Source organism: Lolium perenne, chromosome 1 (assembly GCF_019359855.2).
Source record: "Lolium perenne isolate Kyuss_39 chromosome 1, Kyuss_2.0, whole genome shotgun sequence".
Classification (NCBI taxonomy): Eukaryota; Viridiplantae; Streptophyta; class Magnoliopsida; order Poales; family Poaceae; genus Lolium; species Lolium perenne.
The window spans coordinates 190499659-190518885 of NC_067244.2; the positions used below are offsets into that span (position 1 = coordinate 190499659).

Sequence of the window (19227 nt, forward strand, 5' to 3'; positions counted from 1 at the left end):
GGGAGAGGCGGGCATGCAACAAACAATTTCTTCACGACAGCCAATGGATTATGCAGGTTGTGTGCCAAAGCATCAAATCCACTTCAAAGGTCTTAGGTGCGCCTAGAACATCATACGCCACCGGCTCCTGTAGCCATTTAAAACCACGTCCATCAAATCATCATCCGCTTGATCGATTAGCTGGCTAGCCCCATATATCCATACGATAAATTAATTGCTCAATTTAAAATTCCTTTGAATATATAAATTGGAGCCTGAAATTTATTGTTTGCATTAGTACCATTGTATCACAGTATCCATTTTCAACAAATGAAAAAGCATGACGTAATTGTTGTGCAAGAACGATCAGTGCGCATAAGATCCTAAGGTATTTTGCGAAGATACACGTACCCACAAAAACACACGGATGATGCCGAAGATGTCGCGCGGGAATAAGGCCGGCGCCAGCGCCGAATTAGTTGACAAAATGATTACATTTGGGAGCAATTAAAGAAAACGAATGGACATGATCATCTACATCATCCATAGCGTGCGTCACTCTCCGAGTCCATGCCGCTAGGGCGGCACGCGAATCGCTCGGAGTCACATCGATCTGGGCCCTCCCGTTACGAACACGTGTCTAGCCACCATTTTTCCATGTCGGCTCCAAGAGAGCGCGTGCACACCTGTCATTTTTACGAGCTCATGTGCCATGTCCATGTCCCTGTGATTCTTATCCGAAGAAAAAGGGGCCCGTCCAATGTTTTTAAGACATATACGAGCGGTTTTGGTTTATATATAATGTACAAGAGTATTTCGGTCCATGCCGAAATTTCAGATAGTATTATTCCTTGGACAAAAGTTTTCGCCAAAATTTGACGAAACTTTTGAGACCTACAATATAGATCCCTACTTAGGTACGTACACATCTGTGTACATATCATTATCAATCAATCTCTACGGTGAAGGGAGCGTTTACATTTGCTTCCCTTCAATCGTAATCGTATACTAGCTAGAATACCAGTATACTACTAGGCACCAAACCACTGCTATAGCGTACGCATCTGAGCTAGTAGTATTGTATATACTATCTCAGTGGTCGCATGGATCCAAGCCCCTGTATTGTACAAATACATAATGTGCACATACGTACGTGTACATGCTCTTATACGCACGTACACGCCCATACGGACATACGCTACCTGTGATCGATCGGTCGATCGATCAGAAGCTGATGGGGTAGACGTGCTGCATGTTTGGGTAGAAGAGCCCCCAGTTCTGCTCCACGCCGTTGTCCTTCTGGTTCTCGTTGAACATGGAGAAGACGTAGGTCTCGATGCCGCCCGGGTGCCGCGGGGTGCCGCGTCCGACATGGTTGATGAGGTACTGGTTGTAGGTCCTCGCGTTGGCCGGGTTCGCCGCCTGGCCGCCGCCCGACGGCCACCCGCTCTCCGAAACCACGAGCTTCACCCCGCTGCCACCGTGCTTGGCCATGGCCGTGTAGAAGGCGTCCACGGTGGTGTCGAACAGGTTCTGGTACCCGTAGGCTCCGTCCTGGACCACGGTGCCGGAGGCGGTGAAGAGCGCGTAGCTCATGTCCATGGCGCTCGGGTTGTAGGCCCACGCCAGGTACGGGTAGATGTTGGCCATGAGCGGCCCGCCGGTGCGGGCGAGGAACTGCACGATGGGGCCCATGAACGCGTCCGCCTCACCGGTGAAGGCGCCGGCGGAGGGCGGGCTGTACACGCCGAGGATGGCCTGCGACACCGACGTGGTCACCTTGATGTGCCCCAGCCCGGCCGACGCCAGCGCGCCCTGCACGTTCTTCATGGCGGGGAGGAGGTTCTGGGTGGCGCCGCCGGCGACCTCGTTGCCGACGCAGATGTACCGGAAGGAGACCTTGGGGTACGCCTGGATGTTGTTCCGCACCCAGGATGCTGCGGCGGCGGGGCTGGCGGCGAGGGCGGAGAGCACGTCGTTGGGCGCGCCGACGACCACGTTCACGCCTGTGCCTCCGACGGCCTGGAGCGCCGCCTGGTCCGGCGCGTACAGCCGCATGGAGTTGATCCCGTTGGATTTGAACATGCCCACCACGGTGCTCGCCGCCGGCAGGTTGTTGGCGCTCATACCGTAGCACACCCCGATGGACTCGACGGCTGCATGCGTGAAGAGGTAACTTTGGTTAGATAATTAATCTTCAGAAAATTATTTACATCTGCATGCAAAATCATTTACTATACTGTAAGTTACTGTTCTATTGCCATGGAAATTTTTTCGCTGGTGATGACGACGACGGAAGGATCTTTTTTTGAAAAGAAACGAACAGGTGTGCAAATAAGCAAGAATGGCGGCGATGTCGTTTTTGACCTGTAGGCAAGGGATAATACTAACTCCCGGAAAAGGACGTTTAACTGAAACTTTGGATGCATGCATGGGTGCATGCGTGAAGCTCCTAGTTTCTCATTTTTTTATCTCTCTCTAGCTAGACTTTAGTGGTTTATCAGCCATTTTATAATTATTTTCACAGTCACTAGTTGGTGTCAGATGCACGCACACGGCCGAGGAACTCTGCTATTCTCAAGGCTTGACCCCTTTGCCACTTGCTACCTGGACGTCAAGAGGAAAGGAAGTGGCCGGATAAATATACTCCGTATATCTCTTGAAGTTTGGCTAGTTACGTGACCAAGGGACAACCTTAAAGGGAGGAATGAACTTTTGACTAGCCAATTTTTTACCTATAGCTAGCGATGAAATTGCTAGGTTTACCAACAAACCTATACTCAACTGATGGCATGAACGGTTCAAAAAGTCACCTGAAAGTATGCAAGACAAACTTTAGTTACTCTTCAGAGTGCCACCACCAATCAGTTAATGGTTATGGCATGAACGTTGTACTTGCACGGCATTGATCGATTATATTTCCTCCGTTCCAAAATAAGCGACTCACACGGCTATTGGACAAAGATAGTAGGAGAGTAGAGAGGCCGACCACACACGTACGGCTACTGGCCTGAACCATACGAATACGGGAGACTCTGGAGGTCATAAGTACGTACATGCTGGGACAAATTAAGTTTCTGGTCCAACGTCCCCAGCACGGCCGTTGGATAGTCCACATATCATGGATGTCGATCGACCGCCATGGCGTGCATGCATGCCCCTGCTGGGGCTGCTCGTAGCTACGCTCCAATTAACGGTCTACCTCACGTGCCTTCCAAGTAGCACACGCAACTTAGACAAACAGAATGCAAAATTTTCATCCTACTCATATGCCAAGTACTAGTACTGTACTATCATGCATAATTCTCTTGAACCTATTTTTCAGGTAGACCAAACTTGGAAAGACCAACAGGAACAACACCTGGGTTACTTTGTGGCTAGTGAGCCGTACCCTAGATATGCGCCAAGTCGTACTTTGGCAATATGATCCATGACAACACGAGCAAAGCTAGTGAGTTAGTTACCACTGACTTTGCTAGCGGCTGGCGGCCTTGTGCAATCATTTTCGTCAAGCTTAAAGAATGGAACAGTAGCAGCACCACTAGCTAGCTATGCAGCTCGGATAAGTAGGACCATTGGAGTAGCCAGCCGGTGCGTCAAGATGCGACCGGCCACGAACCGGCCCAAGGAAGAAGAAGAAAAAGATTGTTAGCGACGGGTGGTGGTTATGCAGTTGTTGCACCCAATTTATCAGGGAACAAAACCATCAACCAATTGGTGGGACTCTGCTAACAGTGGTAGGACACTAGTGTGTGCGTATGTGTCAAGCCATGCGCCTTTTGCATGCATGGAAGAAGGAAAAAATTATGGGTAAATTAGCATGACACTGGAAAGAGAACCTGTCTTAGCTATATATAGGCAGTTAGTTAGTTAAACATTCTGATTTTGTAAAAGTTGGCTAAGGAAGCCGCCATGCTTGCTCACCAGACATGTCAAGGCTTCATGTGCAAGCTTTGTTTGCTTGTTTGTGTACAGTTGACAAGTGCTTCATTTTGCACACAATAAGTTGGGTTTCTCAACCAACTCAAATATTTGTATTTGTATAGTTTATTAAGAGTTGAAACTAGCAAGCTACAAATATCATTTTCAGTACATTTAAGATATTAATTTCATTGTACACAACCTATACTTGTTGTGATATTTTTTTCATACGGGGAAGATATTCAAGATTACAGACGCACACTTTTAACGTGCCATGCAGTGCAAATATTTTGATCTGACGATAATTTTAAAGGAAATGAAAACTGAAAAAAGATTTGGTTCGGCAGCAAATAGAATTCAAGATTACTGATAAGTTTGAGAAGTTCATTTTGCAAAATTTACCGTGATTAGTTTTTTTAAATATTATTTACTGTCCCATGCACTGATGGATGCAGCAAGACAGAGAATGAGACTGCCGGCGCCGTCTAGGCTTTACCATGCGACTGATAGCGCGCGGGGAGAATAAAACGCAGAAAGAAAGCGATGTGCATCTAAAGGAGAGCACTGTGCACCTCAAAAAAAATGAAGAAGGTATGTGATGTTTGGGAGAGAAAACTATGTGGCGAGCTACCTAGCTAGCTAATGCATCTTTTCATAAAATCTGAGTTAAACACATGTGTTATCTTCTACGAAACCCACTGCATGATTTGCATGCAGAAAAAAAAACTCTACCCAATCGAGAGAGAGAGAGAGAGAGAGAGAGATAGAGAGGGGAGGGAGGAGGAAGGGGAATCACTTTGTGGGATGGAGGCGAAGGCTCCAAGGAGCAATGCGAGAGCCAACATGGAGGCAACACCTTGGCTTGCCATTGGAAGACTCTGTCTATGTGTGTGTGTGATAGCAGGACCAAGACGTCTTTCTTCCTCACTCTAAAGCTCTCCTTGGTTGTTTTCTGCTCAAGCCACCACCGGTGGCCTGCCCCTTATATAGGATCCGAGGAGACAGAGTTTGGTCCAATCCAGTCGCGAGCTAGCGCCGGCCCAACGTCTCCAGCGACATTAATTTAGCCTGTTGCGATTGACTACCTAGGCCGTTTGCATGCGTCACCCGTCTCACGGTGTCTGGTGACCAGAGGTTATCCGGTACACTAGGTTGTTGCAGTTGCAGGTAGGGGGATAATTCATGGAAGTACTAGCACCAAGAAACTTTTGAAAAAAAAGTAAAGTTTGAATTTTGGACGCCAGGCATGATGTACCATGAAAGTGAAGTTTTTAGGTCAATTGTGGTCGCGCCGTATATGTTCACGTCTTACTCATTCGGCGTCGGGTTTTTTCATAGAAGGGTTGTGTTCTCGGGAACCCGACATGACTTACGTAACAAGAATTGACAGTAGATATTTTTTAGTGTTGTTTTTTTTTTCATCTTGAAGGCGACATGGCTTTCGTAAGAAGAATTGACGCTATAGTTCGGTTGGCACCAATTTCTTTTTCTTTTATCCTGAAACCGACATATGACTTCTGGAAGAAGAATTGATCTTCTGGTCTTGTTGGTTTTTGCATTTTTTGTATCTTCAAGTGGCATAAAGAAAGTAAAAATATTTTGATGACGTAGAGTTACGATCTCTCTAAAGGGATATGAATTTTGGACACCACGCATGATGTACCATGAAAGTGAAGTGTTTAGGTCAATTTTGGTCACGCCGTGTATATGTCGGATACGCTCACGTCTTACTCAATGGCATTCGGCGTCGGGGTTTTCCATGGAAGGATTGTGTCGGGAACCCGACACGAATTACGTAAGAAAAATTGACACTAGATATTTGTTGGCATTGTTTTTTTTTATCTTGAAGGCGACATAGCTTTTGTAAGAAGATTGATGCAACAATTTTTTAGCACGGATTTCCTTTTTATCTTGAAACCGACATGACTTCCGTCTTTTTTTTTTATCTTGAAACGCTATGGTCTTGAATCTCGAAGTGGCATGAAGAAAGGAAATATTTTGACGATGTACAGTCACAATGACTCTAAAGGAATTTGGTGTGCAACAAAAGCTACCCTTTTGTAACAATATTTTACTGTATCCTATCGGAGTCTATGTTACTGTTATTTTTATGTGTTGCTACTTTCATGGATATATTGTGGGAAATGGATAATTTAGGTTATCATCAGTATTAGTGTTTTTGGTGGACCTAATTAATAAATATTTGGTCACACATGAACCAAAGAATTACTTGAACCACTTTGATTAGGCATGCCCGGCCGTATGTTTATTTTCTGAGAAGACCAGATCCACTTAGCTTTCAGACTTATTGCCTCAGATGAGATTAATTTTGACTCCAGCAGCCTTAAGATTTGAGAAGAGAGAAAAAAGGAACTTTATCAGGAATGGGCATGGAAACACAACAGTGCGGCTTGCTAAGCGCACCATACATGTGAGCTTTTCGTAATAACCTCAAGAACAAACCAAGTCTCTCCCATCCAACTCCATGCATGCATGATCAGAATATATGGATCCAGATCCGGCCGTTGATACTTATGTACATATGCTGTTGCTATCAGTGCGAGTCAGATTATGCAACTGCTTTCTAGTATTTAAGTGCTGGCAATGAAGAGATAATATTAGGTGCACCAAATGTGTAGATTACAGTTAATACGAATATAAAACACGGTACGATTCGACTTGTGACATTTCGATGAAGGAATTATTCTACCAGCATGTATTTAAGAACCAGTCATATATGTCTAGGACGGATTAGCTAGCATGTAGCAGGGACATATTGGCGTGAGTTAGCATGGATCCTAAAAAATTTCTTATTGGTGGCCTAGCAGCCCATCTTTTTGACATATATAAGCTGCCCACTTTCGATGGATAGATTGAACGGGTCAATTCATTGAAATGGTTCTTTTATGATATAGTCGAGAAAATCATACTTGACTAACTAAACTCTCCCTCTGCAAATTTGTGCCCACCGATTTTCGAAAGGGACGACTGCATTTTGTCAAAATCGCACGGCCCACCACCAGCTTAAGGTAGAAGAAAACACCCTCAAACATGTGTATATCCAAGCAACATATATGCCATGTAATGTGCTTACAGCTTAAGAATTAGCGTTGATGGATTTGGTTATCTTGCGCTTTTGCTTAATTGTGCCTATGTGGACACCAATGCAAGTCACCAGAACAGGTCCCAGCCGCTTGTCCTATCCTGGATGGGAGCCTGCGAGCTTGCCTGCTGCCTAGTCGGACCGGACGGCGAGAGCCACATGGAAAAGTGCAGTTTATCCATATTTCTGGAGCTTATGTGGACACAGGGGACCAGCTTGTCATGTCATCGTTTCTGGATACATGTTCGTGGCATCGATCCTGCATACATGTGCGTTTCATCGTGCACGGCCGGCTGCCTAGCTACCTGACATGGCCCTGATCATCAGGATCATATCGGCGAGCTGCTTAGGTGTTGGTTTCATCCGTATGATCCATGAAGTCCCTGTCGTAGCTGTGGGGCAGGGAGATGTTAATGTATCGATTTAGTATTGGTGTGGGTTTCGTATCATTTTTTTAATTTCTTTGGGATCAGCATCGATCCAGTCATACGGAGTATATCACTTGCTGAATTCTGATTGAACTGGTTCCTGTTTCAACTATGCACACCTTCCTTGCCAGGAAGATACCTAACTCGACTGTGTGGAAAGTGTGTAGAACTGAGGAGGATACGTTGTCAGATGTTTCCCTCCATCTGTAAATATTTTATGGTGTGATACTTCTGATCTGAGTCACTACATAAAGAATGACAGTTAGGGTGTGATACTTCTGATCTGAGCCAACCGGATCATATTTATTCTGATCTGTAAATATTCATTTCCCCGCGCTAACTACTTATAAACTCATAGCCTCTTAATTATACTCACCACACAGTAATTATTCTTTATTTTTAGTGTACTACCTCGGCCTAAAAATGGTGTCTCAACTAATACATCTGTATCTGGAAAAGGTTGAGACACTTATTTTTTGATGGAGAGAGTATCCATAGAAAAGGATATTTTCTTAAGCAATTTGATTTCAAGTGACACATAGTCAATAGTTTTTCCTTACTTTTTTTTATTAATGCTTTGTTCTCTAGATGTGCCACTATTAGACTCGACGTCTTAGCCGAGTGTCGATGACATTTGCAGAGGGTATATTGTACTCGGAGAACCCTTTGTCAAGTGCAATACTCACCAAAAATGACTTTGCCGAGGACACTCGGTAACTCGATTAAACAATGGCACTCGGAAAAAACAAGGACTCGGGAAGGTGACGATAGCGGGTTTGCTGTGTGTTCTCAAAGTGAAACACGGAAAATGCTAAGCAACACAAGAGAAAAGGCTGCCGTCACGTGCCATAGCTTTGTCCAGTTTATCCGAACCTTGTATACCTAAAATATGACTCCATGCCAAAAAGTTTAACTTCTGATAAGTTTTACCCATTATATTTTTCTCTATTAAGTGGCCGACAAACATGGCAAGCAAATATTTTTACATATGACGTAGTGAGTTGAATTCACATTCCCCATTATGAATGTTAAACAAAGGTGTACGCATTAGATCGACTTGGTTTGGATGAATCAAATTTGAGCGTTTGCATTCAATGTTAAGAAGCTTCACGGGAATACTTTTTCAAAATAAATAATTATATTTTCTTATATATCTAAATATTATATGTGCAAAACATGCCTCCATGAACAAGATTTCAAAATAAATAATTATATTTTCATCTGTTTTCTATTAAATAATTCAAGAAAATATTAAATAATCACTTCTAGATAGAAGCCTTGTTTAATTCATATTACTCAGTATAAATATTAAAAGAATGCCTAGTTGAAATAACTCAAAAGATGTCAAATTATTACAAGACATGGTTTGGTTTCTGTAAAGTATAAAGTTTACACTCTTGAGTTAAAAAACTTCCCGGGGAATAGTCTATTTTGTGAAACGTGACCTATTTTAAAATTGTCTATTCAACTATAGAGTTTATCCTAAGCGTATATAGCCAAGATATGTATGCACCCCAGAATATTTTAATTCAGGATATGTTTTATCCATTTTTTCATTCTACCCTATGGAACACATATATATAATGGTAATATATTTTTACATAAAACTTCCTAATTTTAATTTATACTCCTGGTTCTGAATTTTAGAGGAAGGCCTGGGTAGAAGATCAACTAAAAAAGATGTCAAAATTTTACAAAACTTGGTTTGGGTGATTCAGAGTTGAAGGTTTGCACTGAGTACTTAAAAATTTAATGGGAAATATTTATCAAAATTTTCTATTAATTGTATTACTTACCCTAAGCTTATATACCCAAAATCTGGCTTCACGCACAAAATTTCTAATTATATGAAAAATCTAGGTATTATTTCATCTTTTCTGATTAAATAACTCATGAAAATGGTAGATGATCATTTATACATAAAAAATCTTACTTTAATTCATATTACTCATTTTAAGTATTAAATGAAGGCATAGTTAAAATATCAACTCAAAAAGTAGTCATATTATTACATAACTTGCTGTGGGTGCTTTTAAGTAGGAGGTTTATATTCAAAGTTAAATAACTTGCTGGGAGATAGTTCATTTTTAAAGCATGTACCAAATTTAATTTTATGTACTGACACTAGTACAGATCGGGCCTTTTAAAGCCTCCCATGACATAGGGAATGCCTTTTCGGTGTGATGTGTGGCCGAACACTGCTAAAAAGGCCAATTGTCCACCTAGCCTATGCCGGTCAGCAACAAAAAAGTTTAGCACACGGTTAGCCGAAAATAAAGAGTGTGTGAATTAATGCAAACACTTTTCTACAAATGAACTGTGTGCTAAATTTTATTTTTCACACACCCATTATTTTCCTCACAACATGTGTTATGTTTTGGCACATCCTTTTCCTTTCCCGCTCCTCTTTCGTGCAGTTTGGCTGCCTTTCTGTCAGCCCTGGCTCGTCTATAAATCCAGTGAGTGTCGTCAGTACCGTAGAGTAGATCGAAAATGACTGAAAAACTACATGAACAAACAAAAACTACGTCGCTGATTTGTTTAGATCTCGAAAGTACGGGCCAAGAATATGGCGCGGGTGGATGAGGCAATGAGGGCTCCCGCTTAGTATGTCGTGTTGTCTGGCCAAAGCATTTGTTGAGTCGTCTGTGGAGGTGCCGCCAAGCCAGAACTCCCCTTCACATGGTAGAAATTCATGCTTAGCCTAGTGATGTTCGTGCTCAAGAAGGCTAGCCTCGGAAAATTAAAAGCCGATGAAAAAAGGGGCAGGGGCAACATCAGCTCCGCTGGCACTGCTGAGGCAACGAGCTCCGGCAAAGGCCTTGCTGACGAGAAAGTCTCTTAGTTTTCTTAAATATTAGAATTACATATTAGAATTATGTAATACATGAAGAGAATGTTGATCATAACCATCCAAATACTAACTATATCATAATCTTTTGTGTCATGTGTGCCTAAAATGTTTGATTATTAATGTATAAATTTTGAGAAAGCGTTGTTTATTTCCAAATATCTTGCATGAAACTGGCAAACGATTTGGATCCTACTGTAAAATCCTCCCATTCTCTCTTCTCTCGAACGGTTTCTTCCAAAATTCAAGAACACCAAGCCTATTCTCCAATGGCGGCATTCGTACCACCGTCCAGTGAGTATAGTTTCTACGATCATGACATGTCCTTCTACGTGACCTTCACCCTCCATGAAGGAGAAGTACTTCAATGCCGCTCCGACCAAGTGTGTCGGTATGGACTACGAGTACACCCTCGCAAAGCTAGGTAGCCTAAAGAAGCTATATAGCAACAACCGTGTGATGTGCCCAACAAAAGGTAAGCATGAATATTCGTTTCAAAATCGTGGGCGATATGCATCACTTCCTTTAGAACTTTTAGGTAATTTAACGAGAGATATATGTAAAAAAATTATTTTGTTAAAATATATCACATACGATTTGCAATCAGATTTTCACTTGCAATCATATCACAGCCCAAACAATTACTTGTTTGTGACATGTGGGTATGTCGTGCCGTGCCGACGAAAGGCTTGCAACTATTCTTTCTTGTATAAATTAGGACCAGCACGATCCTTATCCAGTATCATTCTACTCCATAGACCACAATCGCCTCCTCTTTAGAACCACAATGGCGAGGGGGAAGCTGGCATTTGGGCGGAGATCTTCCTTGCTGCAATGCCGATGAACTCCCGTGCAGCACGTTGGCTGTAGAGGTGCACCGATCCATGCGTGGAAAGGTCGGATCTGCCACTGCCACGACGACGCAAAACTGCAGCCTCGCCTCCAGTAGATTTTTGATGTTAGCTTTTGCATGTTTACCTTCTTTTTATATCTCAGGACTACTCTAAGTGGCTAGTGTTTTTGTGGCAAGACTGGATTATATTATGACTTTGATCAGTGTTTTATTCATGAGTTAGATCCATTATTTATTTAGTAGAGATGTACTAATGTGTTACAAGTCTGTTTATATATTTATTCAGTCTTGATTCAATTGCTACATCCTTGAGAATGGTTTGTTAATATAAGTGTATTATTGGGTCTATGAGGCCAATGTTTAAATTCATTCTTGATTTACTTCCTAGATAGGACCAGGTGTGTCATTGCATTTGATTCGTAATATGAGGCCTTGATTTTATATTTGGTTCCTTCTTGTCACTGGTTTTACCATGTCGTTGATTAAAAGTGTGCACAAGATAAACTGCATCTACCTAGTTCTGTCCAATAACTATGCATCTACATAAAACTTAGTAGATACATATGTTAAATGTAATGTTTGTATACCGTATGGAGTTGTATACCAATACTTTGTTATGTACAAACGTTGCCTTTAGTGCCCCACTATATTAACATGAAACCGTACCCGGCTCCAAGGTATGTTCCCCGCAGATATTCTGACATGGTATCGAAGCATGGCTCTTCCATGACCCAGCTGCCGCCGCCGCTCCTCGACCGAGCCACAGCCGCCGCATACAACCACGACACTAAAGGAGATATGCCCTAGAGGCAATAATAAAAGTGGTTATTATATATCTTTATGTTTATGATAAATGTTTATATACCATGCTATAATTGTATTAACCGAAACATTGATACATGTGTGATATGTAAACAACAAAGAGTCCATAGTATGCCTCTTAACTAGCTTGTTGATTAATGGATGATTAGTTTCATAATCATGAACATTGGATGTTATTAATAACAAGGTTATATCATTGTATGAATGATGTAATCGACACACCCAATTAAGCGTAGCATAAGATCACGTCATTAAGTTATTTGCTATAAGCTTTCGATACATAGTTACCTAGTCCTTATGACTATGAGATCATATAATTACATATACCGGAAAGGTACTTTGATTACATCAAACGCCACTGCGTAAATGGGTGGTTATAAAGGTGGGATAAAGTATCCGAAAAGTATGAGTTGAGGCATATGGATCAACAGTGGGATTTGTCCATCCCGATGACGGATAGATAAACTCTGGGCCCTCTCGGTGGAATGTCGTCTAATGTCTTGCAAGCATATGAATAAGTTCATAAGAGACCACATACCACGGTACGAGTAAAGAGTACTTGTTAGGAGACGAGGTTGAACAAGGTATAGAGTGATACCGATGATCAAACCTCGGACAAGTAAAATATCGCGTGACAAAGGGAATTGATATCGTATGTGAATGGTTCATTCGATCACTAAAGTCATCGTTGAATATGTGGGAGCCATTATGGATCTCCAGATCCCGCTATTGGTTATTGGTTGGAGTGAGTACTTAACCATGTCCGCATAATTCACGAACCGTAGGGTGACACACTTAAGGTTGGATGTTGAAATGGTAGAACTTGAATATGGAATGGAGTTCAAATATTTGTTCGGAGTCCCGGATGAGATCCTGGACATCACGAGGAGTTCCGGAATGGTCCGGAGAATAAGATTCATATATAGGAAGTCATTTTATAAGATTTAAAATGATCCGGAAGGTTCTATGGAAGGTTCTAGAAGGTTCTAGAAAAGTCCGGAAGAAACCACTTTGGAAGGCGGAGTCCCAAAGGGACTCCACCACCATGGCCGGCCAACCCTAAAGGGGGAGGAGTCCCAAGTGGACTCCCCTATGGGGGCCGGCCACCCCCTCCCAAGGAAGGGTGGGAATTCCACCTCTAGTGGGAGTCCTAGCTTGGGTAGGTTTCATGTGATATGGAAGGTTTTGGTTTGGGGTCTTATTCGAAGACTTGTAGACCAACTCTTGGGTGTTCCACCTATATAATGAGGGCCAAGGGGAGGGGGCCGGCCACCCCAACAACACAAGGTGGCCGCACCACCTAGATGGCCGGCGCCCCCTCTCCCCAAACCCTAGCCACCCCACTACTCCTTCTTCCCCGCACGCTTAGCGAAGCTCCGCCGGGATTCTCCACCACCACCGACACTACGCCATCGTGCTGTCGGATTAAAGAGGAGCTACTACTTCCGCTGCCCGCTGGAACGGGGAGGTGGACGTCGTCTTCATCAACAACCGAACGTGTGACCGAGTACGGAGGTGCTGCCCGTTCGTGGCGCCGTGATCAAGATCTTCTACGCGCTTTTGCAAGCGGCAAGTGAACGTCTACCGCAGCAACAAGAGCCTCATCTTGTAGGCTTTGGAATCTCTTCAAGGGTGAGACTCGATAATCCCCTCGTTGCTACCGTCTTCTAGATTGCATCTTGGCTTGGATTGTGTGTTCGCGGTAGGAAATTTTTTGTTTTCTATGCAACGAATCCCTACAGTGGTATCAGAGCCGTGTCTATGCATAGATGGTTGCACGAGTAGAACACAATGGTTTTGTGGGCGTTGATGCTCTCGTTGTCTTTAGTTTGAGTACTTTGCATCTTTGTGGCATAGTGGGATGAAGCGGCTCGGACTAACTTTACATGACCGCGTTTATGAGACTTGTTCCTTGTTCGACATGCAACTTGTATTGCATAAGAGGCTTTGCGGGTGTCTGTCTCTCCTACTATAGTGAAGATTCAATTTACTCTTCTATTGACAACATTAGTATCAACGTTGTGGTTCATGTTCGTAGGTAGATTAGATCTCTCTCGAAAACCCTAAACCACGTAAAATATGCAAACCAAATTAGAGACGTCTAACTTGTTTTTGCAGGGTTTGGTGATGTGATATGGCCATAATGTGATGATGAATATGTATGAGATGATCATTATTGTATTGTGGCAACCGGCAGGAGCCTTATGGTTGTCTTTAAATTTCATGTTGAGTAGTATTTCAAAGTAGTTGTAATAGTTGCTACATGGAGGACAATCATGAAGAAGGCGCCATTGACCTTGACGCTACGCCGATGATGATGGAGATCATGCCCGAAGATGATGGAGATCATGTCCGTGCTTTGGAGATGAAGATCAAAGGTGCAAAGACAAAAGGGCCATATCATATTGATGTCTACGGGTGCTTCTATTCTTGTAGACAGTGTTGGGCCTCCAAGAGCAGAGGTTTGTAGAACAGCAGCAAGTTTCCCTTAAGTGGATCACCCAGGGTTTATCGATCTCAGGGAGGAAGAGGTCAAAGATATCCCTCTCATGCAAACCTGCAACCACAAAGCAAGAAGTCTCTTGTGTCCCCAACACACCTAATAGGTGCACTAGTTCGGCGAAGAGATAGTGAAATACAGGTGGTATGAATAAGTATGAGCAGTAGTAACAGCGCCAGAAAAGTGCTTTGCTGCTACAACTGGCGTGTGGTTGATGGTGGTAATATTGCGGACAGTACAGATGCAGTAGAACAGTAAACAAGCAGTGATTGCAGTATTTAGGAACAAGGCCTAGGGATCATACTTTCACTAGTGGACACTCTCAACTTTGATCACATAACAGAATAAATAGATAGATGCTAGACTCTACACTCTCTTGCTGGATGATGAACACCACTAACTGTGTAGGATTACACAAACCCTCAATGCCGGAGTTAACAAGCTCCACAATATTCGATGTTCATATTTAAATAACCTTAGAGTGCACGACAGATCAACACAACCAAACCAAGTACTAACATAGCATGCATACTGTCACCTTCACACTACGAAAGGAGGAATAGATCACATCAATACCATCATAGTAATAGTTAACTTCATAATCTACAAGAGATCACAATCATAGCCTACGCCAAGTACTACACGATGCACACACTGTCACCATTACACCGTGCAGGAGGAATAAACTACTTTAATAACATCACTAGAGTAGCACACAGATAAATTGTGATACAAAATACATTGCAATCATAAAAAGATATAAATAAGCATTTCACTATGCCATTCATAACAGTGAATAAGTATTCTGTGAAATATAGCCTAAGAGACCCACACGGTGCACACACTATCACCTTTACACACGTGGGACAAGGAGTCTCCGGAGATCACATAGGTAAAATTCACTTGACTAGCACAATGACATCTAGATTACAAGCATCATCATATGAATCTCAATCATGTAAGGCAGCTCATGAGATTATTGTATTGAAGTACATAGGGAGAGAGATTAACCACATAGCTACCGGTACAGCCCTTAGCCTCGATGGAGAACTACTCCCTCCTCATGGGAGGCAGCAGCGGTGATGAAGCTGGCGGTGGAGATGGAAGCGGTGTCGATGGAGGAGCCTTCCGGGGGCACTTCCCCGTCCCGGCGGCGTGGCGGAACAGAGACTCCTGTCCCCCAGATCTTGTCTTCGCGATGGCGGCGGCTCTGGATAGTTTCTCGTACCGTGGCTTTTTCATATCGAAGATTTAGGTCAGGGACCTTTTTATAGGCGAAGAGGCGGCGTCAGAGGGGGTACGGAGCCGCCACACAACAGGGGGGCGCGGGCCCTAGCCTGGCCGCGCCAGCCCCATGTGTGGGCCCCCAGGGCCCTCCTCTGGTGGCTCTCGGGTGTTCTGGAAGCTTCGTGTGATTCTAAGATGCTGGGCGTTGATTTCGTCCAATTCCGAGAATATTTTCTTACTAGGATTTCTGAAACCAAAAACAGTAGAAAACAGGAACTGGCCCTTCGGCATCTCGTCAATAGGTTAGTTCCGGAAAACGCATAAATATGACATAAAGTATGCATAAAACATGTAGATATCATCAATAATGTGGCATGGAACATAAGAAATTATCGATACGTCGGAGACGTATCACATATCACATATGAACTTCATGTGATGTTAATCCTTTTATGCATCTTATTTTGCTTAGATCGCGACGGTAGCATTATAAGATGATCCCTCACTAAAATCTCAAGATAATAAAGTGTTCATCCTTAGTAGCACCGTTGCCAAGACTTGTCGTTTCGAAGCATCTCGTGATGATCGGGTGTGATAGAATCAACAAGTGCATACAACGGGTGCAAGACAGTTTTACACATGCGGATACTAAGGTGGCCTTGACGAGCCTAGCTTGTACAGACATGGTCTCGGAACACGTGATACCGAAAGGTAGAGCATGAATCATATGGTTGATATGATAAACACTTTGAGTGTTCGCCATTGAAATTACACCTTGTCTCGTGATGATCGGACTTAGGTGTGGTGGATTTGGTTCGTGTGATCACTAAGACAATGCGAGGGATATTGTTTTGAGTGGGAGTTCACCTAGATTTTTAATTATGTTGAATTAAAATTTGAACTCAATTTGTCATAAACTTAGTCTAAACTTTTGCAAATATATGTTGTAGAGATGGCGTCCCCAATCAATTTTAACCAGTTCCTAGAGAAAGAAAAGCTTAAGAGCAACGGTAGCAACTTCACCGACTGGTTCCGTCATGTGAGGATCTTCCTCGCTGGCGGAAATCTGCAATTTGTGCTTGATGCACCGCTAGGTGACCCTCCTGCAGAAACTGAAACCGAGGAAGTAAAGAATGTTTACGCAACTCGGAAAACTCGGTACTCTCAAGTTCAGTGTGCCCTCCTGTGCAGTCTGGAAGCCGATCTTCAAAAACGTTTTGAGCACCACGATCCTCATGAGTTGGTCAATGAGCTGAAAGCTATATTTGAGACTCATGCGGCCGTGGAATGCTATGAAGCATCGAAACACTTCTTCAGCTGCATGATGGAAGAAGGCAGCTCCGTTAGTGAGCACATGCTCGTTATGACCGGGCATGCGAAGAAACTCAGTGACTTGGGAATAGTGATTCCTAATAGACTGGGGATTAATCGTGTCCTTCAATCACTGCCACCAAGTTACAAGAACTTTGTGATGAACTACAATATGCAGAACATGAACAAGGAGTTACCTGAACTCTTTGGCATGCTAAAAGCTGCTGAGATTGAGATCAAGAAAGAGCACCAAGTGTTGATGGTCAACAAGACCACCAGTTTCAAGAAACAGGGCAAGTCTAAGGGAAAATTCAAGAAGGGTGGCAAGAAAGCTGCCACGCCTCCTATGAAACCTAAGAACGGCCCTAAGCCTGATGCTGAGTGCTATTTCTGCAAAGGAGAAGGGACACTGGAAGCATAATTGCTCCAAGTATCTGGTTGATCTAAAGAGCGGCCTTGTCAAGAAGAAGAAAGAAGGTATATCTGATATACATGTTATAGATGTTTATCTCACTGGTTCTCGTTCTAGTACCTGGGTATTTGATACTGGTTCGGTGATGCGTGTGGTTGACACGTCCGTTGGGAACCCCAAGAGGAAGGTGTGATGCGCACAGCGGCAAGTTTCCCTCAGTAAGAAACCAAGGTTTAATCGAACTAGTAGGAGTCAAGAAGCACGTTGAAGGTTGATGGCGGCGGGATGTAGTGCGGCGCAACACCAGAGATTCCGGCGCCAACGTGGAACCTGCACAACACAACCAAAGTACTTTGCCCCAACGAAACAGTGAGGTTGTCAATCTCACCGGCTTGCTGTAACAAAGGATTAACCGTATTGTGTGGAAGATGATTGTTTGCAGAAAACAGTAGAACAGGTATTGCAGTAGATTGTATTTCAGTATAGAGAATTGGACCGGGGTCCACAGTTCACTAGAGGTGTCTCTCCCATAAGATAAATAGCATGTTGGGTGAACAAATTACAGTTGGGCAATTGACAAATAAAGAGGGCATGACCATGCACATACATATTATGATGAGTATAGTGAGATTTAATTGGGCATTACGACAAAGTACATAGACCGCTATCCAGCATGCATCTATGCCTAAAAAGTCCACCTTCAGGTTATCATCCGAACCCCCTCCAGTATTAAGTTGCTAACAACAGACAATTGCATTAAGTATTGCGCGTAATGTAATCAGTAACTACATCCTTGAACATAGCACCAATGTTTTATCCCTAGTGGCAACAGCACATCCATAATCTTAGAGGTTTCTGTCACTCCCCCAGATTCATGGAGACATGAACCCACTATCGAGCATAAATACTCCCTCTTGGAGTTACAAGCATCTACTTGGCCAGAGCATCTACTAGTAACGGAGAGCATGCAAGATCATAAACAACACATAGACATAACTTTGATAATCAACATAACAAGTATTCTCTATTCATCGGATCCCAACAAACGCAACATATAGAATTACAGATAGATGATCTTGATCATGTAGGGCAGCTCACAAGATCCGACAATGAAGCACAATGGGGAGAAGACAACCATCTAGCTACTGCTATGGACCCATAGTCCAGGGGTAGACTACTCACACATCACTCCGGAGGCGACCATGGCGGCGTAGAGTCCTCCGGGAGATGAATCCCCTCTCCGGCAGGGTGCCGGAGGCGATCTCCTGAATCCCCCGAGATGGGATTGGCGGCGGAGGCGTCTCAGTAAGGTTTTCCGTATCGTGGCTCTCGGTACTGGGGGTTTCGCGACGGAGGCTTTAAGTAGGCGGAAGGGCAGGTCAGGAGGCGGCACGAGGGGCCCACACCACAGGGCCGCGCGGCCAAGGGGGGCCCGCGCCGCCCTAGGCTGTGGCCACCTCGTGGCCCCACTTCGTCTCCTCTTCGGTCTTCTGGAAGCTTCGTGGCAAAATAGGACCCTGGGCGTTGATTTCGTCCAATTCCGAGAATATTTCGTTACTAGGATTTCTGAAACCAAAAACAGCAGAAAACAGCAACTGGCACTTGGGCATCTTGTTAATAGGTTAGTTCCAGAAAATGCACGAATATGACATAAAGTGTGCATAAAACATGTGGATAACATCAATAATGTGGCATGGAACATAAGCAATTATCGATACGTCGGAGACGTATCAGCATCCCCAAGCTTAGTTCTGCTCGTCCTGAGCAGGTAAAACGATAACACAGATAATTTCTGGAGTGACATGCCATCATAACCTTGA

At 43.6% G+C, this 19227-nt stretch overlaps 1 protein-coding gene across 1 annotated transcript; it reads right to left on the reverse strand.

Annotated features, from left to right (window-relative positions):
* Positions 1–786: 786 nt before the first annotated feature.
* LOC127316571 (lichenase-2) lies at positions 787–4870 on the reverse strand. The gene is made up of 2 exons (XM_051347010.2): positions 4697–4870; positions 787–2135 (listed from the first exon to the last, which is right to left on the reverse strand). Exons 1-2 carry the CDS (start codon positions 4767–4769, stop codon positions 1204–1206), a joined length of 1005 nt encoding a protein of 334 aa, XP_051202970.1. The 5' UTR covers positions 4770–4870; the 3' UTR covers positions 787–1203.
* Between the last annotated feature and the right edge of the window lie 14357 nt (positions 4871–19227).